Source organism: Camelus bactrianus, chromosome 6 (genome assembly GCF_048773025.1).
Source record: "Camelus bactrianus isolate YW-2024 breed Bactrian camel chromosome 6, ASM4877302v1, whole genome shotgun sequence".
NCBI lineage: Eukaryota > Metazoa > Chordata > Mammalia > Artiodactyla > Camelidae > Camelus > Camelus bactrianus.
In genome coordinates, this window is record NC_133544.1 from 5527429 (window position 1) to 5551892 (window position 24464).

Below are 24464 nucleotides of genomic sequence, written 5' to 3' on the forward strand. Positions count from 1 at the left end.
GAAAAGTAAGAGTGGAGGGTATAGCTCCATGGTAGAGTGCATGCTTAGCATGCACGAGGTCCTGGGTTCAATCATCAGTACCGCCACCTTAAAAAAAAAAAAGTAAACTTTATTGTTCATCTACTTTATATGTAGTAATGTGTATCTGTTAAGGACCTACTGTGTAAGACAGGGAACTACATTCAATTTCTTGTAATGAGCTGTAATGGAAAAGAATCTGAAAAAAATATATGCATGTATATGTATAACTGAATTGTTTTGCTGTACACCTGACACTAACATTGTAAATTCACTACACTTCAATAAAAAATAGGAATTAAAAAAAATAAGTAAACCTAATTACCTCCCCCCTGCCAAAAAAAAATATTAAAAAAAACCTAAGAAAAAGAAAAGAAATAATACCTGTGGAGTGGAGGAATTTATTTTTTGAGTATTGCTCCCCTAAGACCTGTGCAGCTCTGAAATTGAGTTGCAAAGAAGATGCCTTAAAATCTTTCTTCTCTATTCCTGCTGTCTCAGCTACTCGTGACCCCTCTCACCACCCCCAGCCCCCTAAAAATCTGGAGAGGGAGAAAGAGACAGATGATGGGAAGGCTAAGGCTTATGGGTGAATACCCACCGCCTGTATCATTTAAGGGAGCATGCCACTTCTTTCCAGTAGGAAATTGCCAAAATGGATGTCATCAGCTGCTAATTAGATGTATTTTAACTGCAGGATCGTTTTACCAGCTAATACTGTTATTATGTGCTTCAATGTGAACCCATGGTGGAGCTGCTAAAATAGGAGCGCGTGGCCCTAGCAGACAGCTACTGAGCCCTTAGGATCGGTGGCCCTGAAGAGGCCCAGGCCAGGCCCCCTGCTGGAGTCTGTATCGTCTCAGCTTCTCCAGATGGACCCGTTTTTCCCTTTGACTCCCTTCCTTAGGTGTTTCAACCTGGGCCTGAGTCCAGAGGGGGCCCTGAACTCTCCAGACTGGAGACCCCAAGAATCACACCTCTCACTCCCAAAACCTCGTGGTCAGTCTCCTGCCTTTGGGCCTCTGGACCAGCCTAGAAGCCACAAATGACCACGTGCTGTGGACGTGCCAGCACCTGCAGCGCTGGAGGTTCAAGTCTCAGCTGCCTTCCCTCCATCTTCTCTCTAGCAAACGGGAAAGAGTCCTGAGTTCCCATCGGGGTGGGGGGAGGTGGGCTAGGATCAGGGTAATGATTCTTAAATGTGAGCTGAGCATTTGACTTCATGTATTTCTCTCTCTCTCTCCTTGCTACCCCCTCCCCCTTAATACATAGAATTTTTATCATCCTTAAGACAAAGTAGCTGGCAAAATAGTTAAACGATCCCAAAGAAATGTTTTTATTTGCCTGCATGCGAATTGGGTTATCTGCCTATCTTGTTTATGAAATTTGGGGCTGCCTTTCCTGTAGTCTGTTCCCCACTCAAATCTTTCCCGGCTCCCATTTCCATATTTCTGCGTGCATGTTCTTTGTTAATCACTTGGCAAGTGCTTATTTGAATATTAAAAATTTCTTTAATCATCAAAGGCAGGAGCACAGTCTCATGAATATTCATATTTCCCCCCTCCTCAGACTGGAGTCTAGTTCATTACCCTGCAGTAAAAGCCAAACAGCCATCAATCGCCCTCATTACAGGCTCTGGCGTTTTGATTGGCTGCCTGCTGCCCAGAGCTTTTTTATTTTTATTTTTTTATTTTTCCTCTTCTCCTATGAGCTGTCTCGTACCTGCCAACAACCATCCCCCCCACAAAAAAAAATCAATAAAGCAAGAATAAATTTCTCTGGTTGAAAAACAACTTTGCAAACTTATCAAACAGTCCTCGTGGTTTGCTGCCGCCAAAGCAGCCACCAGTGCTACCTGCCCCCACCTGCAAAAAAAAAAAGAGGAAAAAAAGGAGGGGGTGGGGAGGAAATTAAATAAATAAATAAAAAGGGAGAAACTTGAGCCTCAGAGATGAATATTTGTCAAGAGAGTTGACGTAAGTCTCATTTGCATAATGACTTTGTACTTCTGCATTAATAAAATTTGCATATGAAGCCATGTTAATTACTCCTGATCATGCTTTTTGCATTCATGCATAGTAATTTTCTCCGACTTGTGAGAATTAATGTCTTGGCATGGGGGGAGGGGGCGCAGGGACTGTCAGGTTTCCTTGCCAGTGGCCCTCACTCACATGCACTCGCTCCCTGTCTGTCTCCCTCCCTGATCTATGACTCATTTTTGCACTATCAGTAGGAGTTCTTGGCTGAAAAAAATGTATCAATTGAGAGGCAGCAGTAGGGAGAAATATATACATCTCCTGCACAGTGTATTCCAGAACTCCTCTGCTAGCTAGGAATCTGTAACCCTCCCATGTGGGAGGGGACACCGAGGATGCGGCATTGGGAAAGTCTCGCCTTCCCCTGGAAACCAGGCTGGGGCTTTTCCAGGGAGTTTTTTGTGTCTGCACGCCGGTCGTCGGTGTGGGCGTGTTTGCGGAGTAGTGCGCATGTGTGAGGAGTGCGGCTGGACCATCTGCAGGGCCTCTCCGGGAGGGAGACGGGTTACAGACCCCAGAGGAACAGGGGCATTCAAAATCACTGGGATTTGGAGCTTAGGAAAGGGGTCTTATTGTTGGACATTTTGTAGCTCTTTGTATGAAATGCCTAGAGAGAGAGACTGTCACCCCTGTGAGCTTTGTGGTCTTGGGCAAAGAGCTTCAGTTTCCTTGTTTGTGGGGGGCGGGGGGTGGTCCTGATACCTGTCCGATAGGAAGGCTGCTGGGCGTAAAAGGGATGATGATATATACGTACAGCCATTGTTTCTTTCTTTTTCCTTTAATGGAAGTGAACTTCCGTGATAAGGAATTGAGCCGGCTGAGGTTTTATTTTAAGCCACCTGGATCTCGCATAAAGCTGAGATGGCGTCTTGGCGTCCCTCGCCACGTACCTTGTGCACGTGCGTCTGTTCCAGCTCCAGAGGGCAGCCGGCCTAGACCTCGAAAGAGTTTTGTTTGTTTGTTTGTTTGTTTTAAAGGAGTGCCTTGCAGGGCTTTGCAGGGGGCTTTCCTTGCCGTGCTGTGAGGAGGGCCCATAGGGAGCAGGGAAAGTTCCAAGGTGAAAAATAAATGAATGATACTGACGGTTGGTTTATTGAGTGTTTACTAGAAACCTGGCTTGGCCGGGCATGTCCTGACTTTCCTTTAAAAGAGAGGCTCTGAGAAAGTGACTTACTCCAGGTCACGCGGCCAGGAGATGCCAGAGAAGGGTACGGACCCAGGCCTCGCTCTCAGGCAGTGTAGCCTCTGTGCCCCGGGCTTCCTCCACCCGTGCTGAGGTGCGTGGTCTCCAGTGTGTTCTGGATTCTCTGGCTGTGCGCTTTTCAGGGCAGCCGCCTGGAAGGCTGGGAGGTAGCCTGGGACAGGTGCTGCGGCCAGAGACAGTCTTCATGTTGAACTTAAAAAAAAATTGAGATTCGATTCGCATCATGTAAAATTCACCATTTTAAGGTGCGCAGTCAGTAGCTTTGGGTATGTTCACAGTGCTGAACAGCCATCACCTCTGTCTAATGCCAGAACATTTCTATCACCCCCCAAAGAAACCCTGTACCCATTAGCCCTCACTCCTCCCACCCCTGGCAGCCACCCGTCTGCCTTCTGTCTCCATGGATTTGCTGTTCTGGACGTTTCCTGTAATCGTACAATAGGTGGCTCCTGTCATCACCTTTGGCTTCTGCAGCTTCAGGAGAGGGTGTTTGGAGTTCCGCCTTTGGGCAGGGTTTTGGTTTAAGCTGCTCAGGGTGGGACGGGGAGGGGAACATCCTCCAGGGCAGAGGGTCCTCTGAGAGTACCCTGGGGGTCCTTCTCTGGCAGCTTAGGATCAGAAGCCCCCCAACCTTGCTGTCCCATCCCCGCATCCACTGAGCTGGCCCCCAGAGCATGTGGACTGCACTGAGACCAGAATTCTAAGGAGACTGTCTGGAAGTGCCCCCACCCCTACCAGGGTTGGGGAATGACTGCTTTTAGCCTCTGGCCTCATGAAGCAAGAGAGGGATGAGGCTGGCCTCCTCTTTGGTCCTTTCTCCCAATTGTGGACACGTAGCGTCTACTCTCTTCCGGCTTGGGACAGCAGTTACCTGGGCGCCCCTGCTGGTTTTCTCCGCCATGCTAAATGGTGGTGGCAGTGCTGTGGTCTTGCCCAGAACCAGGGGGCCCGGAGTTGTTTTTTGCGACCTCTGATGTCCCAACTCAGCCCAAGGACTGCCTCCCACCCCTCTCAGCCCTTCCTCTCCGGATTCTGGGTGCCCTAATCACTCCACCCCAGCCCCAGCCTCAGGGGGAGGCAGGGCATATCCAGGCTTTGGAGATAAAACTGGGTTCAAGCCCAGACCTCCCCGAGCCTCAGTTTCTCCCCTGTGGAGCAGGGGGAGGTCTTCCCTGTTGATGGGGTGTTGGTGGTAAACCGTGCCCCGCTCGTTGTAGTGGGTGCGTGAGCCACTGTCACACTCACGACGACCCAGAGCTTCTGTGGTCTTAGGGCAGGGCCAATGTGACAGACAGGGTACAACATGCCGAGTTCAGTGCTGGGGAGTTTCAGGCAAGAAGCAGCCAGGGCAGGCTTCCGGGAGGAGGCGGGCGACGCTGGTTGCAGATGCTGACCTCTCTTGAGAGCCTGTACTAAATCTGGGGCACAGCCTTCCGATCAGCATCTGTGGCTGGAACTGTGCACGGGGTCTTGGCCACATCTTCCGGGGCTGTTGCAGGCGCAGAATCACCCCGGGCTGAGCCTAGCCTGGTACCAGATCTTCCTTGGCCCAGAGGGGCCGAGGCGGCAGTGGTGTTAGCCTCGGTCTCTTGGCCGGACAAGTGTAGGCGTCCTCAAATGCACTGAGGCCCCTGGTCCTGGATCACAGCCGTTTTGGACAGACGGGCCCAGAGAAAGAGCCCTGGTTCTGGAGCCAAGCAGCCAGCCAGGGTGTTGGTGCAGCTGGCTGCTGGTGTCTGCAGTTTTCTGTGGTCACGTCATCAGTTTCCTGGTCTGTGCAATGGGTCTGCTGAACCCCACCCCCGAGGGCATGCTAGGAAGCTCACTCAAGATGAAGAGTGACACAGGCTGCTGGCTTGCAGGGCCCTGTGGCTCTTCTGGATGGGGGACTCGCTCATAGGGGCCCTGGAGTGGGCAATCCCTGCCCCCGCAGACCTGCGTGGGGCACTGAGCACCGTGGGGCAGAGGTGAGGGGTGCTAGGGGAGCGTCCCTGGCAGAGCCAACCCGGGGCCCAGCTGCCCATCATCTTGTTGATGTTTTCCTTTAGTCTCTCTGATGCTTCCCCGCTCAATTATTTACCCAGGGAATTTGGGCTTCTTCACTTGTGGTTTTGGCAAGGGCTTCACACAAATGTTTTGCCCTGGTGGTCTCTTAGCCATTTAAGATAAACGGCCAAATCAAACGCAGGCCTTGCCGGGGAGCCCAGGCGAGCTGTGGGGCTAGGCGGAGACAGGCAGGCCCCTGGCTCTGCGTCTTGGCTGTCAGACTGGGGGAGGTGTGAAGACGGTTGCTGGGCAGTGCCACGGCTTTCTGGGGTGGAGGGGGCTTCAAAGCCTTCTTAAAGCACTTGGGGCTTGGATGTTGGGTGAAGGTGTTGGTTGCGGAGGAGGACTGTGGGCTGGGAGAGGCACCAGCTGATGGTTCCCCAGGCTGGAGGCTAAGCAGTACCCAGGCGCCGGGAAGTGGACTGGAGGTATCCAAGGCCTGTACGAGCAGCCCATCTGAGCAACCGGTGGTGGCTCAGAACTTCCTGGCTCTTCCAGAGGGGGGTGGCCTAGATTTGGGGGAATAAATCCCCAAATGGAGTCTGCTCCAGAACACTCCAGAAGCCTGCACCCTGGGAGACCTGACAGCCCCTGTTTGCTCCAGCCCTGTGTATTAGGCAACCCTGGGTTGGGAGTCTGGTCCCGAGACAGTCCCATCTGGCAGCTGTGGACATAGGACCCCCTCAGCCCCCACCCACTTCCCTGACCCCTGATCCTGCCTCAGTCCTGCTGCCTTCCCCAGCGGGCTGGCACCCTGGGCCTCCCACCCCGGAAGGGTGGTCTGCAGCCCTCTGCCCCGGGCCCCAGTTCCGCACCCTGAAGCCCTCACCCCGTCCAGGGCCCGACTGACCAGCCTTTTCTATTGTTTTTTCTCCAGGGCCGTGCAGGCCTGCCCAGCTGCCAGCGGTGGCCCCCATAGCTGCCTCCTCCTCCCACCCTCACACATCCGTGATCACTTCTCCGCTGCGCGCCCTGGGCGCTCTGCCGCCCTGCTTCCCCCTGCCGTGCTGCAGCGCGCGCCCTGTCTCGGGTGACGGGACTCAGGGTGAGGGTCAGACGGAGGCTCCCTTTGGATGCCAGTGTCAGTTGTCAGGTAACCTACGGCCGCGGTGGGGGGCGGGCTCCTGGGGATGGCGGGTACGCCCTGGGCTGAGCCAGCAGCTGCCTCTCCCAGGCGGGCTGGGCAAGGTGGGGACCCCGGGGAAATGTGCGACCTGTACCCCAGAAGGCATTTTGGGGAGATGCCGGGGAAGTGGTGAAGAATGTCAGCAGAACTGTGCGCTGGTGCCCTGGTCCCCGTCTGTGCCCTGGTCCCCGTTGGTCAGGAGGCCTTCCCCAGGCCCCCACCCCCTCTGAGAGTCTCCTCTCAGAATGCATTCCCCCAACCTCCCAATTTCATCTCTTTGGGCTGTTTAGCTAAAGTTTAATTGGATAACGCTTAACATCTGAGGTTTTCTTCTGCCCTCGCCACTGCCACCCTCCTCCCCCGCCCCAGCCATCACCCCCCACCCCCAAAGCACAGCTAGAATGGATTCCTTGGTTTCTGTGTACATCACTGGAGCCGTCCAAAATGCTGAGTTTCTTTTGCGAGAATGTGTTGCCCATTAACTTTGAGGAAAAAAAGGTCTCTCTGAAGGAGGTTTTTAGCATCGGCTCTGGGAGGGAGTGAAGCTTTGTGGGGGAGCATGTGGGGGAGGGGCAGGGGGTGGTGCTGAGCATCTGTGGTGTGCCCGGCTCCAGGTCGGTGTGGTTGCCCATTACACAGATGGGCGGGCAGGGCAGTGCGGAGGCACCACCTGTTGGTCTCCCTTACATCCCTTCTGTCTCCCCAGGCAAAACCCAAACTCTTGTTCCAGCCTGGGGTCCCTGGAATGTGCAGGCGGGGACCTTGCATCCCAGCCTCTCCTGCCTGGAGTCTTGGCAGGGACTGAGGCAGAAAACACTGAGGCCACAGGAGCCGGGATGTTAATATGGACACTGGGGGTGTGGAGAGCACCCCGCGGTCTGGTTTCCAGGCGGGGGAGCAGGGGCCAGGAAAGCAGAGGGTGGGTGCATAGCCAGGGGAGGTTCTGTTTGTCCCTGCTTTGTCACCATGCACGTTGCAGGCTTTTTCTCGACCTCGGTTGTGAAAGAAAAACGATTTTTATGAGGCAGGTTTTACTTTTCATTGAAGCTGTCCCAGGGGGTGGCCCCCACTGGAGCCACAGCTCTGCAGAGGGCCACAGGCAGCTCAGCTCAGGATCAAGAGCTCCCTGAGCCTTCCTGCTGGCGGAGTGCCCTGCTGCTTTCAGCACCCCTTGCTATAACAGGGTGACGTCGTAGGCACTGGGCTTATGTCTTGAATGCACAAAGCAAAGACTCAATCACCCGAAGAAGCCAGCTCCATGACTCGGGCTGCCCTGGGGCCCAGGGTGACTGAGGCCCCCGTCCCAGCTCTGCAGGTCTGTGCTGTGATCCCTGCTTGCTGAGCGCGGGGTGCCTGCTCCATCTGGGTGGCTGCCCTGCCCTCATGGCTTCCTGTAATCAGTGCTGCAGCCCTCAGCCGCTACTCTGGGGGCCGCACTATCAAAGATCAGCCTGAGTGTTTATGACCGGACTCAGTCTGTGGTGCAGGAACATGATCTCCCTGGCAGTAGAGTGCCTGGGACTTTGCTTAACCCTCTCAGGGCTCCGGCTCTGCTTAGAAGCCATGGTGCTGAGCGAGAGCTGTGACGTCCCCATTTTACAGATGGCCAAGCAAAGGCTCGGGGAGGGTGAGTGGCTGGGCCCGCGTTGTGGAACCTGGGATTTGTGGTCAGGATGCCTCCTGACAAGGCCAGCCCTCTTCCCGCTGAGCCACGTGCCTCTGCCTACATCCAGGGGAGGTGCTCACACAGTCACTCTCAGCCATGGTGCCACCGGCTTCCTTGTTGAAACTGTGGATTGAGGGCCTACTGTGTGCTGCTTTGTGCTACGCATTTTGTGTGCAATCTTGAGTTTAATCTTCATAGCCACCTTAGGAGGTAGGTTTACTGTCCCTCCTTTACAGATGAGAAAATGAGGCTCAGAGATGTGAAGTCTCACAATTCACATTCGTGTATTCGTTCGTTTGTTCATTCATTGCTCCACTCAACACTGTTTCTTGGGCACCGAGTTTACAGGCTCTGTGCAAACCACAGTGCAGTCAAGCACGGCAGGTCCCTGCCCTCCTGTGGCTTGCAGTCTGGTGGGAGGGGGTGGGGGTGGTGGAGTGGGAATGGGGACCCGCAGGGAGGATGCTTCGAAGGGGATGGAAGAACAGAGGTGGCGTGTGGTGGCGGACTGCTCATCCTCCACCTGCTTCATCCTTGGCGTTGGCTCACCCAACTTAGAGTCCTCCTTGGATTTTAGACCTTGATGCCACGAGGGCTCAGCACCCGTGAGCAGCCCCTACGCTTGCCAGCAGCGCCGGGGAGGGGAGCACGGCAGGGCAGTGTCTGTCTCTGGGGTCCTGGGCACCTCTCCTCCTTGCCTCCTTGGGGGCCAGCTCTTGGCCTCCGATACTCTGCCTGGATTCCTAGCACTGATCTCGTCCTCGTTGGGTCGCAGGAATTAGACTCCGCCAGGTTGCGCCATCATATTTTCAGATCAATTTCGGTACCTGAAATATCCTATTCCAGTGGTTTTTGTCCCTTTGTGGCTTCTGTCCCTGGCACTGGGCTGTTTGCTTAAGTGTTTTTAGTGCCTATTTAATTAGTAGTTGGAATGGAGTCATTAAATTCCCAGTAACCCGTTAGGAAGAAGCAGTCCTCTGTAAAGATGGAAAGCGGCTGCTGTCCGTACTTTGTTTTGTCCCTTTTTGGATCAGGGTGCACTGAACCTATCTTTTCAAATTAATCTGGAAAACCCCAGTGTAACCGTGTTTCACACAGGTTAATTGCATGCTGGGGAACGCATTCGAGGTTACTTATAGAAGGATGCGATTTTATGGGGAAGAAGACCACACAGGAAAGGGTGTTTGTGTTCCTTTCCGGATGGCAGTATCCCAAACACCGGCTCCCAGGACCCCGACCCCAGATCTCCTTCTAACGGTCACAGTAGGAAGGAAGGTCTGGGGAGTCCCCTTTACTTTTTTTTTTTTTTTTGACTCTTTTGAAAGAGTGAGGGGCTTTGGGTCTGGATGTTCCTGGAAACTGAAGTTCCTTCCCTGAGAAATTCCATGTAGGAATGTCTCCGAGGTACTGATGGAGTCAAAAGGCTGGGGTGGGGCTGTGGTCCTGGCTCTTACCCCATGTGGCCAGTGACCTTGAATAAGTCATTTCCCTTGTCTGGACCCGTCTCCCCTTCTATAAAAATAAATATACACATATACACACAGGTGTACATATGGTACATATGTAATATGCACACACACACACGTATATATGGTACACATGTAATATTTAAATACCAGGCTCCTCCTACTGACCTCTAAAACAGATCACATCGATGAGTTTCGATTACTGAGATGCTGTGGATATCTGGGTACAGGACTTGGCTAGGGTTCCCAGGGCAGGGGTGGGGCATTCAGAGAACAGTTTGAAAACCATCGGTCTTTGGAACCCCTGAACGCTTCCCTGTTCTGAGGTTTTCGTGATGGGGAGGCAGAGTACCAGAATGCAGAGTGAAGGCTGCTTTTCCCTGTAGGGCTGTGTGACCTCGGACAAGTCATTTCCAGCCTCGTCCTCAGTTGCCCCACCAACTGGGGGTAAAATGAGGGTAATTGAAGGATTGTTCTGAGGATTGAATGAGGTCATACACACTTGGTGCTGGGAACAATGCCTCTTGCTGAGCGAGCCTTCCAGATGTTCTGATTTATGCGGGAGCAGGATGGGTATCACAACCTCACATCCTTACCTGCCCAGCGCCTTGTGGACTCCTGCTTCAAGCTGGATCCCCACTTTCTATTCTTAAAGGCATTTAGCCTCTTGGCTGGCTCAGATCATGTACTCTCAGCATTGGGAGGTGGAAGAGGAACCTAGAAACTTCATTGCATATTTAAAAGCCGCAAATGGTCATCAGTCACAATGATTAATACATGTGCTTGGTGAAGTTCAAGGTCTCAAGCAAGAACACACAAGATCCCGGCTCAGGAAAGTGGAAATGTTTGGATTTAATAGAAGGAGTCGGTTGCAGTCATTAGTATATGCTGAAATCACAGGGCAATCTTGTAAAGTTAAATTCAATTTACTTTTCTACTGAAATTGTGCTTGCTGTGTTATTTAACTAGTCTGGGGTTTCTTGGCATGGGTTAAAGGGACAGTAAAGATAAAAGAATACCTGTAAGTAAATAGTAGGGTTTAACAGTGGAATCTTGTCGTTTTCTCCTCCTTCAATTATATCCCAGTGTTCATTTTGTGTTGGTTGTTATAACCAGAGCCTTCCAATGAGATGCTGTGGATTAGGCCACCCTAGCTGTGGAAGCTTGATGCAATTAATACAGTCTGTCTGGAAAGTGGCCTTATTTCTGGAAGTTTTATGTTAATGATATGGTCTGTGCTTTGCACATTTCGTAGCAGAACAAGAAGCAGGCTGTAGTTTCATTTTGGACTGGGTTTGATTAACACCGGAGGATCAGTGGGCAGCCAAAGGGTGATGTGGACTGAGATGACTGCGCTGCCAGGCCCCCGCTGGCGCACCACCTCCATTCGGGCGCAGGGGGTGCAGAGGCGCCCCGGCTGGGCACGGGGGCCTCCATGGAGACCTTGGAGGGAGGGGTGAGTATGGGGTGACGGAGAGGAGAAGTGAGTGTGGGTGAGCGTGTGCGGACAGAAGCACTCCCATCAGGGAAGGTTCCAGGCACGCCCCTGACATTCTCCATTCTCTTTGCACAGTCGCGTTTGTGGTGGGGTCTTTCTGGACTCACCAGGTCCCAGGGGCAATGAGGGTTGGCTCACTTTGGAGAAAGGCTCTCAGGGGAGTTATTAAAAATTTAAAGAGTCATCTGTATGCCCTGCACTGATGTCTCCATCACTGAAGGGGCTGGCAGTCTAGCATGTTCAGCCTGTCGGCGGTTCCTGGAGTCTACTCTGGTGTCTGCCGGTTTCTCGGGATCACACCGCTGCAGAGGCTGCCCTTGACCTCCTGCCTTCAGAACCCAGACACTTCCTCCTGTCATTGGAGGAAGACCAGGAGAAGCCCCGGAGGCTGCAAGGCCCCCAGGACAGAGGAAGCTGCCTCTCCAGGCTGGAGGACGTGGCCGAGGGCAGCAGGGCTTGGGTGGGCTCCAGAGAAGTCCTCTGTCCGAGGGAGCTGTAAAGTCACAGCTCTTCTGGCACCCCCGGGCACCAGATGAACTGGGGATGGCGAGGGGAGACCAGAAGGAGTTCAGAGCTGCTCCGTGGGGGGCAGGGGCACCTACCTGCGTGACTGTCCTTAGATAAAAGGGGGTCCCAGCCGTGTCCCAGCGCGGAGACCACTGCCGCCTCGTCAGACTTGGCTTCACTCTCCCAGCCGGCCCTTCAGACGTTCCGAAGGCAGAGCTAAATCAAAGAATTCTGTTCAAATCTGCACAAGATGTTGCTGTTTTTCTGCTCTGACAGGAGAGGCATTTGGAAGTGCAGTTCCTTTTTCTTTCTTTCTTTTCTTTTCTTTTCTTTTTTTTTTTTTTTTTTAATAGCTGTCTTAAAAAGGAGTTTGGCTGTTTAGCACAGCTGGTGCTCATTACATTATGCACTGGCAATAAAATAGCATGTGTAATTAATTTTTAATGCAGCACTGGATGCAGTGCTCTAAAGCAGTTAGTGGATGTGAAGAACCAGCCCTGGCCACCGACATCAGAGATCTCGGAGCAGGGCGGCCACGGCCTGCAGCTTGAAAGGGAGTCTGAAAGCGGCAGAGGAGGCGGGGCGCCCTCTGCATGGATGGGACGGTCCAGAAGTGTGCCTGCCTCAGATGGCCTGAAGCCTCGCGTTGCTGTTGAACGGGCTGGGATCGGGGGTCCTGACCGATCACCTTGCCCTTCCTTTTTATCATCTAGATGGGGACACTGAGGGAGAGAGTGCGGAAGAGGCCGCCGGAGCTGGCTCGCTCTGCGTCCCTCAGGCCTTGCGCACTAGCCTACACCGCCCCTCTAGACTTCACGTTGAAAACGGGAAAAGGAAATTCATGCTCTTGTTGAAGCCACATGAAACAGGCAGTTAGATTTGGCAACAGGTAGCTTTTTTGCTTTGAGGAGCCCTGCCCTTGGCCTCTTGGACCCCCCGTTTTGCCCTCTGCAGTTGGGACATGCCTCCGTGTGATGGGTCCTAGGTGTGACATGTCCTGTGGTTGTGCTTTGATCACTGGCTGCCCATCTCTTCTCAGGCATCTCTTCTATGGTGTGGATTAAGGCTTGAAATTAAAAGCCATTGTGGACATCTGTTGGCGGAAGAGCAGCAGGCATTGTGGGTAGCTCCGGGGGGGACCATGCTTGGTCCTTGTTCTCAAGGTGCATGGGTGTGAATAGGTGACTGTGGTCTATCCACTTCCTTTCTGCAGGCCTCAGTTTCCTCACCTGGGAAATGGGGACAGTAGAAGAACCCGATCTTCATCCCTGCCCTGGAGGGTCCCTTGAATGGCCTCCATCCTGAGTGGCCACAGTTGATCGCCAGCACATGGGGAAGCAGAGGCAAAGAGAAGCGAGGGGCAGGCGAGCGAAGGCTGGGCTGTTGAGAAGCCCTGGGTACTGTGTACACAATGATGACTTGGTTGCTGTCTCTGAAAGTCTCCTGCCTGGGAAGTCTCCTTAGTGTCAATGACGGAGGAGGAAGGCCCCCCTCCATCACTGCTTCTAAGACGGGCCGCCATCTGCCAGCACCGTCCTAGCCGTGTTGAATCCCTCGTTCAGGCACCCATCCTCCTAACACCTGCAGGGAAAGGCAGCCGCCCTCTTATTGCTCATGAGGATACCTGGGCACCGAAAGGCCAAGCAACACGCCATGGGCCACACAACACACAAGCAGCAGAACTGAGATTGGAGCTTGGGTCTGGCTGGCCCTGAAGTTGTCTTCTCAGCTCTCCCTTCCGGCTCCGCGTTGGGCTGCTTGGCGGTTGAAATATGGAAAACCAGACCACATTAGGCCATGGTCCTGGGAGGGTCCCCGTATCTTGCTTCATTCACTGGTCATGCTGGTGGTGCCTGATCTGGGCTCGATGCAGGGATCCAGAAAGGGGCTCCCTGGGGGGGTCTCTGCCCTAGAGGAGCTCACGGCGGTGGGGGTGCACAGAGAATGTGAGGGACATGTCCCATGATTCCTTTCTCTGCTTAAAGAAATGAAACACCTGGCTGTGGGAGCTGGGGGGCCCCCACTGAGTTCTCCTGATGGAGGAGGTGAGGCTGGCGGTGGGGACAGGCTTCTTCTGGGGCGTGGGGCAGTGACAGATGTGGGTGTGGCGTCTGCCAGGAGGGGCCCCGCTGACCCGATGAGCCTCCCAGAGCCCCGGCTGGCCCCCAAGGGGTCTGACTTGTGAGTGATTTACGGGGACACTGACCACCAGGGGGATGTTTTGACACTGAAGGAGAGGCCTGGACGTGGGACGACTTTCTCATCCCATTTACCCTCATACGGGATTTCTGGGGTCTGGTTGGGAGTCATGGACTCAGCAACCAGTCCCACTCCAGCCTGTACCAGGTCGACTTATATCCCCCTCTGGGTCTTCCCAGTGCCTGGCGGGCCGGGTCCTGTCGGTGCTCAGGAGGTGCCGGTGGGCGATGAAGACCCGGGGAAGGCGTGCTCGTGTCTGGCGAGCAAGCAGGAGGAACGCAGAGGCTGCGTTAGTGACCTCCTCCTCTTCGTACTCAGGTCCCTAGAAGCAATTTCTCCGCGCTCAGGAGAAACCGACGTTCGTTGTCCTTACAGCTGGAGGTGGTGGTCTTTGTTGCTTTTTCTGTCGGAGGGAACAAAATGTACTTGACTTTTCAAACCGGAGGACCGGGCGGGGCGGAGGGGCTGTGAAATGTACATATTTCACAATCAAACCCAAAGAGTCTAAACCATGAAATAAAGTTTATCCAAACATAATCAGGGCTGGCCAATTTAATCCAGAAAGCAGTGGGAAGAAACCCTTGGCGGGCCGGGGTCCCTCTGTGTGGGGTTCTGCCGCCAGCATCATACCTGTGGGGAATTGTAGCCTCCCACCCCTCCTCCGCTGCTCTTTGGGCATTATCTAATAATAACCGAGTGCCTCGGGGTTTGGCGTGTGCCCACGGCGTGTGGTCAGGGTGGCAGGATGCAGCCACTGCGATTTCCTCTCCCATCAGGGTCCTGACACTTGGCAGTGGGGCCGCCAGGTCATGGCCAGGTCACCATTTCTGTGTCCCTACTGTGCATCAAACTCTCTGCAGGGGCCTTCCCAGACATTTAAGCTCTCCAGCAGCTTCTCCCTTAGGAAGGTCACCTGTTCTGTGGCTCACCGTCGAGGAGACCGGGACCAGAGAGGCGACGTGACTTGTCTGAAGTCGCATGGCTGGTAGACGGCAGAGGTGGGATTTGAGCCCAGGTCTCCTTGGGTCTGGGGGCCACAGCCTGCTCCTCTCCTTGCTTTCTGGTTCCCAGGCTGCCCAGCCGCGGGCCCTCTGCCTGGCAGGCGTGAGGGAGAGGAGCGAGGTAATGAATCAGGGAGCTGCTCGGGGCTGGCCTGAGCCCTGGGTAATGAGAACGCCCGTGTTTTATGATTTCAGCAGAAGGGATCAGAGGGCTCGGGGCTTCTCCAAGGAGGTTAATGCAAAAACGGAGCCCCTATCTGCAGAGACAGGGGCAGTTGGAATCTTTTCATAAATCCAGACATTTTTAATTACTGCCTTTGTTAATAAGAGGTGAGGAGTGGCTTAGGGGGACGAGGTCCCCGGGCGCCTGAGTCTGCCTTGGAGCTGTGTTTAACCACTCCTTTCTGCTGCAGGCCCCCGCTTCTCGGACTTCCTTGTACTGTAGTAACAAGCGCCTCGTTTTATTATTCTTGATTTACTAGCAGGAGGACCCGTCGCGTGAGGGCCCACTATGTGCACGTCTTCTATGTGTGCTCCCCACCAATTCTTTCTCACAGTGATGTAAGGATATGTGTGTTGGAATTTTTTTTTTATTATGGTAAACTACACAGGACATCGTTAATCATTTTTAGAGGCTTTAAGTCCATTCACATTGTTCTGCTACTGTCACCACCATCCATCTCCAGAACTTTTTTGTCATCCCAAATGGAAACACTGTCCCTGTTAATCCCTAACTCCCCAGCCCACAACCACCATTCTGCCTCCTATCTCTATGAGTTTGACCACGTGGGCAATCTCATAGGAGGTGAGTCGTGCAAGACTGGTCTTTTTTTGTGTCTGGCTTATTTCACTCGGCATAACGTCCTCAAGGTTCATCCATGTTACGGTATGTGTCTGATTGCCTTCCGTTTTAAGCTTGAGTGATATACAGCGTATGGAGGGCCCACACTTCATCCTTTCATCCTGTGGTGGACAGTGGTTGTTTCCACCGTTGGGCTCCTGGGACGATGCTGCTGTGAACACGGGTGTACGCATACCGGTTCGAGAACCTGCCTTCAGTCCTTTTGGGTGAATTCCCAGGGTGGAGCTGCTGGATCACATGGTGATTTTGTATTTAACTCATTGATGAACCGTCCGCCTCTCTCCCACTGTGTCTGCACTGTTTTACATTCCCACCAGCAGTGCTCAAGGGGCCCTGTTTCTCCAACCTCCTACCTGACCGTTGGAGTTTATAGATGAGGACCCTGAGTCTCAGGGATGTGGACACCAACTGGCCCAAGTTATGTGGTTAATAAGCCTGAAAGCCTGGGATGGACTTGGCCCCTGCCAACTCCAGGCTCGGTGATGTGGCCATGGTTACAGGTCGGTGCCTTCGGTACTGTTCCTTGGAGGGGCTCTGACATCGGTTCTCTTGTGAACGCTTCCCTGTCTCCCAGGATGCTGGTTTTCAGCAGTCAGCTAAACATTTTGTTAGCTTAAGTTGCGGGAAGAAAATTCTGCAAGTGGGCAGTTTTCACTTTCCTTTCTGCTGTGTCTTCCACGTGTTGATTTGGGTTGGGTTCAGCAGAAAGAGTGTGTAAGTAGTGTGGGGACACTCGGGGGGCAAGGTAGAGCTGGCTGGTGTCCTGGGAAACGTGCTGCCCCTCTCTGAGCCTCTCCTGTCTGCTGGGGGTCATTGCCCAGCCTTGCTTCCCCGGCTGGGCTGGGAGCAGTTGGAGAGGGGGCATCCTGAGTCGACCTACAGGGCGACTTCCTGGGTCTGCCATGCGGATGTGGTGGCCTTGGGTCTTTTGTGAAAGGGGACATCGTGGGGCTGTAGTGAGGATAATCATGTGGTGCTATGATTTCTCTCTGTTGCCCTGTGTTTGTGACCTTGGGTTGCCTTAGCAAATGACCACAGGCTGGGTCATTTGCTGTGACCCAAACAGCAGAAATTGGTTATCTAAAGTTTCTGGAGGCCACAAGTCCAAAAGGAAGGTGTCAGCAGGGCTGCACTCCTCCTGAAGGGGAGACTCTGCTCCTGGCCTCTTCCAGCTTCTGGTGGCTGCAGGTGTTCCTTGGCTTGTGGCCACATCCTTCCCATCTCTGTCTCTAGGGTCATGTTGCTGCCTTCTTGGGGTCTGTCTTCTCTCCTGGACAATTAAAATTAAAAGGACAATTGTCACTGGATTGAGAGCCCACCCAGATGATCCAGAAGGATGTCATCTCAGATCCTGAACTTAATAATGTCTGCAGTGAACTTTTTCCCCAATAAGGTCACAGTCACAGGTTCTAAGGGTTTGATTACGGACCTTTCATTTTAAAGGGGGCTGCCATTCAACCCACGACATACCCCTCACTGGATTGTGAGCCCCTCCAGGGCAAGGAACCCCAATTTGGTGCCCTCTGTGAACTCCCGAGGTCTAGGACAGCTTCAGGCGCATGTGGAGCATCCCCAAAATGTATGATGGGTTGAACTTGGACTGGTCTCGGGGATGATCGCATGTTCCTTTCCTTGGGAATTCGGCAACTCTCAGACGCTGTCCCTCTGGCCAGCCCTCAGACCTCACAGATTATGGAAGGTTGTGTGGCCTGCCCTGTGCCAAGTGAGAACACAGTTATTGATGGGGGAAGGGGGTGGCTTTAAAGAAAAGTCTGCAGTGATTATTATGAGGAAAAAATGAGTAGAGTTGAAGAGAAGCTAAAAATAGCTGGACACAGACTTGCCTATAATCTATTTTTTTAAGAAAATAGAATTATTTTGGTAAACAGGCTCTGAGAAGCCAGGAATATTTTTAGTCCGCATCTCCTACGATGCTGTGCCACTTTTCAGGAAGAGCGGTCCACTGGGGTGTGATGTCGCCAAGTCAGGCTGCAGGGGCCCGTGGAGCAGGGTGGGGACGGGCAGGTCGGAGGGTCAGGAGCCCGGTCCTGGACCCCGTTTTGTTGTGGGTGTCTTGACTGGGAGGACAGTCCTTGGGTGGCCTGACTGTGGCCGCGCCTGGTCCATTGGGAGGACTGACACTGGTTTAGCTCCGGGACCAGGAGGGTCAGGGGTTCCCTCTGGGCAAGGCTGACCCGCCCCACCGTCCTGTGATATGGGGCTGAGTGGACCTGCAAGAAATAACCAAGACTGGAGGGAGAACATTCCATGGCTTTTTCATTTGGAGCCAAATATTGCCTCATGTAATTTTCTCCCTCATTTTTCCCATTGCCTCTGCCAGGGTCCTTGGGCCTGGCACCGACCCTATAATGAAAGGGCCTGTGTGTTTGTGCATTAATATGTAAGTGTATATTTGTGCGTCTGTGCTTATGTGTATATGGATGTATGTGCAGGTGTTTGTGTGTGTATTTGTATGTATGTGTGAGTGTAGGTGACTGGGTGTGTGTGTTTATATGTGTTTGTATGTGTGTATGTATGTGCATGTGTGCATGTGAGTTTGTGTGTGCATGCACGTGTGTGGGGGTTGGCGCGGGGGCACTATCTGCACAGAACAGGGCCCCCCTCGTCGCCCCCCCCGCCCACCGTGCGTCCAGTGCCGGGTGTTCACGGTGGAGACACTTCTGATTGTTTTTCCCCCTGAACTCTGCAGTTCTCCCTGGCTGCAGCATGTGCCAGCATGTTTCAGCACCAAGGCGCCGGGGCCTTTGTGGGCAGGTCACCCTCTGGGGATGAATTCGCCTTCTCATTACCTTCTGGGGGAGACCCCGTCCCCTGCCCCACCCCGATCTCGGGGAGCCTGCAGTTCTCAGTGCTGGAAAATGGGGCCAGTCCTGGGGGCTGTGCCGGGGGGACGCCAGCCTTGGGCGTGAACGGCTATGTTCAGGGGCACTTTGCTTAACGCTTATGATGGGCTCCATCCTCAATACCCCTCACCCCAACTCTGCGAGGAAGGCACTATTCTCCCCATTTTACAGATAAGGAAATTGAGGTAGTCTGCCTTCAGAACCCTTAACCGCTTGATTAGGCTTTAGAACCTCCCCTGATGTGCTCTCCCGCCTTCAGCCGCAGCAGTTCTGTGGAAGGTGGGGAGTAGTAGCAGGGATTACTGTACTATTTTTATTGTTGGTATAACCACAGTCCTCACCACTGCTGTTTCCCTGGCGGGAGGTATTCAGGCGTCCACATGGCTTTTCCCTCTGTGGCCGAGTCCCGCCTCCTGACGCCTCTGGTTTTCCTGGGGCCGTTTCCCTCCTTCCAACCCGATGGGCATCCTTACCTTCATCCCTCGACCGCACCGTCGTCTTCCCCTCCCTTCCGGGTTTGTGTGCGTTTGACGTCAGATAGCCTTTCTCCTCTAATTGAGATAATGAACCCAGTATTTCCAGAACCGCTGTGCTGAACGTCAAGTGCAAAGTGATGGTTTTCATTTGTTCTCTCTCTCTCTCTCTCTCTCTCTCTCTCGCTCTCTCGCTCTCTCGCTCTTCGTATGCGCCTCTTTAAGGAGCGATTGGCTGAAAGCAAACAGCTAATAACCTATGGATTTATGGAGCCAGCGCGAGCCGGCTTAATAAGCTTTTATACCTGGAACCAGCAGCGTTCTGTCCCTTTAAGTTGAAACTCCAACTTGCTTGGTATTTTACAGCGCCTGGTTTCATTTATGCTAGAGCCAGACTCACTATGTGAGAGCCGTCCGCATGCTGGAATTAGTCTTAAGCTTGCTTCTGTGGCGTTGCCAAATTCCATGTTTGTGTTTTATTTAGAATTCTTTTCACGGCCAGCCGATTCTGTTCCGGCACACACAGGCGCTGTTGCGCCCCACGGAGAAAATAAGCAAGCTTGCGTTTTCTTTGGCAGGGGCCGTGGCCACAATAGACTGCGGTCTCCGAAACATTTTTTAAAAGCTATTTTAACCCATAACAGATGCATAAAGTCGGCACAGGCATGCCAGTTTTCTTAGTTTTAATTAAAAAATAATTACAGCCTAATGGGATGTAAGTGACACATTTGGATGAATGGTGGGTGACATTATCTTCAACTTATAAATGAGTGCCTCTCCCTTGGCCGGAGCAGAGGTGGGAGAGAGTTGGGGAGGGCACCTGGGTGTCTGTTCTCCATTGCAGGGTTGGGGTGGGGGTGGCGAGGCACCGTCCTGGTCACTGTTGGGTCCAGTGGAAGCCTTTGTGAAGGGTGTGCAGCACTTAGAAGGGACTTCCCGCTGTGGCTGGCCAGGTAACAGCTGCCAGGATGTGGCGATGAGCATCTGAGGGTTGGTGGTATCTTGGAACATCCACTCTCCAGGCGTGCTTGATGGGAAATTGTCACCTGCAGGGCTCTTCAGTGGTGTGATGGTGGTACTTGGGTGCTGTGGCCTCAAGCCAGCACTTGCATCTTGGTCCCTGTGATCCCTGTGCCCCTTCAGGAACTACCCACCAGCTAGAAGCATGTGGGCACTGGGGACCCGTTGAGGGCCATGTAGGTAAGAAGACGCAGCTGGGAAGGTAAAGAGGCAGAAAACCAGTGGCTTGCCAGGTACTGCAGCATGCGAGAACTCTGCACCCCAGATGCTCAACTTGGGTTCAGTTTTTATGTAAAGCTCGACGCTCATTGGAATCTGGAGTGGAGTGGGGTGGTCTGGGGAGTCCCTGGGAGGCAGGGGCTCTGTGGGGACTCAGCGCAGGGACGTGGATGTGTGCACACGGACTGTGCCAGGAGGGAGGGGTTTGGGGACGGACAGGCGTTTCTGGAACTTCCGTGATGTCTCATCATGGAGGTAGGGGCTCTTACCTCCACTAATTATGCAGCTAGTGGGTGGGGACAGGTTGTTCCAGCCATTGGCCCCTGACGGGTGTGAGGACTGGGCTCGGGAGGAGGGAGGAGTCAGTGTCCTGGGAGCCAGCTCTCCTGGGAGGAGGATACTGCGGGGTTGGGACGCTGAGACTGTCCCTCTTCAAGAGGCGCTGGGAGCTGCGTCACACGGAGCCTGCGGGGACTGGGAGGAAGATACGTTTGAGTCCTTTGTGCTGCAGGGCAGCCTGTTGTCCTGGCCACACAGCACACCTTGCCAGGGGCTCCTGTGCGGTGTTGCCAGAGCAGTGCCTCTGAGAGGGGACAGGACTGGTAACCACACCAAGTCAGGACCTGCCTGGGTGACCTCAGACCCCGCCCTTTCCCCTGAGACCTTGTGCCATGTCCAGGCCTGTGGAGGACCTACATGGTGGCTGGTAGTAGATTCTGGGTGACGAGGGACAGGCTGGGGGACCTTTATTCTTACTTTCGGGGTGGCAGTACTTACGGTTGTCGGTGGAGTAAAACGAGTGTTTCTTAGACGATGTTTCCCGAAGCCCAGATTCCTCAGAAGTGAAAATTAAGTTCCATAATTAAAACATGAGCCATACCAGCCCGGACGAGAGTCGTTTCGGCGTCCCTCGAATTTTTGGAAGGGAAACATCGCATTCGTGTTAATCCTTTCAACTATTCCTTATTGCTGAATAATCCGCCAGGCTCTTTGCATCGCAGCCCTGTGCGATCTGATTAGAGTCGGGGCTTTGCACGCGGCCCCTGAACGGGAGCAAGCCCACGGCCTTTATCTCCCCTCATGTCTGCAAGTCGCGGGTGGCAGGGCCATGCTGCTTGGCGCTCCGGGGCTGCCTCGGTTCTCGGGCTAATCGGAACCCCTCTGCGAGGTATCGGGGATCTAAGCGCTGCGAGTGATTGATGTCCAGTATGGAAAAGGCTCCATATCTGTCTGCTCGTGTGCACTGGGGGCAGATGGGAGTGGGCTGGAGTGGGCTCCCCACTCTGTGCCTGGCCCTGGCACAGAGTCCCAGGGTCCCCTCTCCCTGGTGGGTTTCCTGCTCAGGTGAGGGTACAGAAGACAGGCTAGATTTTACTCCCTCCAGGAAAACTGGTCTCTAGATTTGGCATATCTTTCCCAGAAGCCTCTGACGTCCAAGTCCTAAACCAAGGCAGGGAGTTGTCACTGAAGAGGGGAGGGGGAGACCCAGAGACTTCTTGTCTGAAGGCCTGAAGGCCATGCATCCTGCTTTGGGGAAGAGCAGCCAAGGTGGGCTGGGGAGGTTGGGGAGTGTGGTGAGGCTGGGGTCAGCCCCTGTCAGCTGTCGTCTCCCACACCCACCGCTCTCACTCTCACCGTGAGCCTAGGCACCCGGCAAGCTGACCTTTGGCCCCAGATGCAGCTTGTAAGGGGCAGGGAGTGGGGGGCGTGTCCTCTGGGAGGTCTCTGCTGGCCGGGGGAAATGCAGGTTTGCACATTGAAGAAATATGAAACTTGAGGCTCTGGAAAATGCGCTATCGGACCAACCTGGAGCTGCATCTCTCTGGCTTTGGATGCACCGCTTGATTTTTTGGAAATTTAGCCTTTTGAGGGTTCCATTTTGCTCTTGCTTCTATTTCAAGATCCCTCAGCCCGCCCACCGCTCAGGTGGCTGCCCCGGTGGGAAGAGAAGTGCTCAGGGATCTGTCTGAGAAAGACAGAAGGTGTTGGGGGTGAGGGAACCAGGGGAAGTCAGCGGCCAGGACAGCAGAGAGCTCTTGGCTTGGCTTCTGATACAGAGTGTGGTTTCTGAGTTTGGAACCATCACACTTTTGGGTGGACATAGGAGAGGGAGAGTAAGAATGGGCAGGGGTTCAAGTTCATTGTCCTCTTTGAGGCTGAAATTTCCGCTCTTTATGAGTAAGAAGACAAAGCTCACGTGGACCATGAGAAGCACAAGCTGGAAAAGCAGTTTGTTTACCCACTAAATCTCCCAGAAAATAAACAACGGTTTAGAACGGAGGGACCCACGGTGGGGGGCTCCAGAGGGTGGGCAAAGTCTGAAGAGAGCCCCTGGGTGGGAGATGGCCAGCACGTCGGAGCCTTTGGACCCCGCGGCAGCAGGCTCGTTTCTGTTAAGGAGGTCTCCCTGGCGAGTGAGGACGATGGACTTGAGTATCCAGAAGGAGGCGTGTGTCGTGTGCCCGCGCACATGTAAGTGGATATGTGGATCCTGTGTGTGCATGCCTGTGTGTATATGTTGGCATGCATGGATGCCTGTGCACGTGTGTGCGTGGACGGTGCTTCCACCCTCCATCCTGAGGACCAGGCTCCGCGGCCAGCGGCTCTGATGCTTTGTGAAGGGTCCAGGGAACAGTGACACATGCACAGGACCAAGAGGAAGTGAGGCACCCAGGTGATGCCCTTGCGTGTGACTGCAGGCTCTCCCGAGAACCCCGGCGCCTTCTCTCCTGGTGCACACTGGCTGCCCAGTGGTGTTTTTGGAGGCGGAGCTGGGCTGGTAAGGACCCCTGCCGGGGAGGCGCCAGGCCTGGGCTTTCCCTGGCTCTGCCCCTTCTCAACTGGGTGACCGTGGCCCTCCACCTCTGTCTTGGAGCCAGGGTTTCCGCACTCACTGGATGGAGGTGATGGCGTTACCTGCATTCTAGGGCGTGTCCGGTGCTATCTTCGGGCCTGGCACGTGGAAGGCCCCAGCAAGGGGACCTGCACGGATTGCCCTGTGACGATAGTGGTTATCGTCGGTAGAGGGAAGGTGTCTTTTCCACGGCGACCCAGGCTGCGTGCAGCTGAGCTGAGGGGCTGGTGGTGAAGGCTGGGTCCCTGCCTCAGGGTCCTCCTGCATGCTAGGTGCCCAAGGCCCTTAGGCCAGTGTGAGCTGCTCCACGTGGCTGTGGTGCTCACCTGGATGAGGGTTGGGAGCCCCTGCCCTGTGTCGGCTTCCCGATTCCTCTACCTGTGTCTCCTCTTTCTTCAAGTGGCCCTCTGCACCTCCCTATGAACCCAAACCTCAGGATGGTGGTTTCTTGGTCCTCAGGTGTGAGCTGCTTGGGCTCCCTCGGGAGCCTGTTCCAGACCCAGAACAAAGGGGCTGGAGCCAGGGAGGTAGCTAGCTGAGTAGAGAGAGCTATTCTCAGTTATTTCTCCCTGGAGGAAACCTTCGTAGTAAACACCTCCGCAGGCGAGATGGGCTAGAAAACCCATAGCCCTGTGTTTACTGTTGCCGATAAAGCCCAGAGATTTATGGAAATTCTAGGCAACTCTTCTTCCTCCCCTCCCTGGTCTTGGCCATCCTTTTGGACCAGCTGTCCCAGCTCCCCTATTTTCTATAATCCTTGTCACGTTTGTATTTGTTTATTCCTGAAGGAACGGGATGCTGTTGTCCAGAGATGTGTTAGGGTCAGGTGCATACATAGCAGGTGTGCCTTACTGGCCCCCTCTGGTACCCACAGCAGACATCACTAGTCGATCACAGCATCTCTTTCCTTTGGGCCTGGGCACCTCAAGTTGCAGAGCAAGGCAGCCACTACTAATCAATCACACTGGCCCAAAAGGTGAAATTTCATTTCTGTCCTGGCACGACTTTGCTCTGAGGGAATGGTAGGAGATGAGACACCACCTGGCACTGTTTCCTCAGCCCTTGAGGGGAATGTCTGGGGCCTCAGGGGTCTTTCTGGGTCATTGGACAAGTGAGGGGAGTTAGCTAGTTAGGTGGGAGGCCTGGGCTTAAGTGTGACTGTTGTGAAGGTGATGGCTGTCCTGCTGAGGGCTGGCGTGTGCCCGAGCCAGTCCCACCTCTTGGGGCAGACAGCACTGCCCAGTGTTGCAGAGAAGGTCAGCCTTGGCCTGAGGTCATGGACTTGGAGGCAGAGAGGATGGTTGACCTGGCTGGCCAGTTCAACCCCAGGGCTCTCACCTGTCACCTGAGCTACTCTCTTGGCAGTTCTTCCCCAGCCTCTCCCTCCCAGGTGTTTCCCTGGCTT

The 24464-nt window shown here is 54.0% G+C and overlaps 1 protein-coding gene across 4 annotated transcripts in view; it reads left to right on the forward strand.

The window, feature by feature from the left end:
- The window catches only part of BCL11B (BCL11 transcription factor B), a 95102-nt gene that overhangs the window by 34441 nt on the left and 36197 nt on the right, over positions 1-24464 (forward strand). For 2 of the 4 annotated variants that reach the window (XM_074365059.1, XM_074365060.1), the window contains one exon: positions 6182-6397. The exons of the other annotated variants lie outside the window; for them this stretch is intronic. In XM_074365059.1, coding sequence (XP_074221160.1) covers positions 6182-6397 — 216 coding nt within the window. The remainder of the gene's footprint in view (positions 1-6181; positions 6398-24464) is intronic. 4 annotated transcript variants of the gene reach the window in all.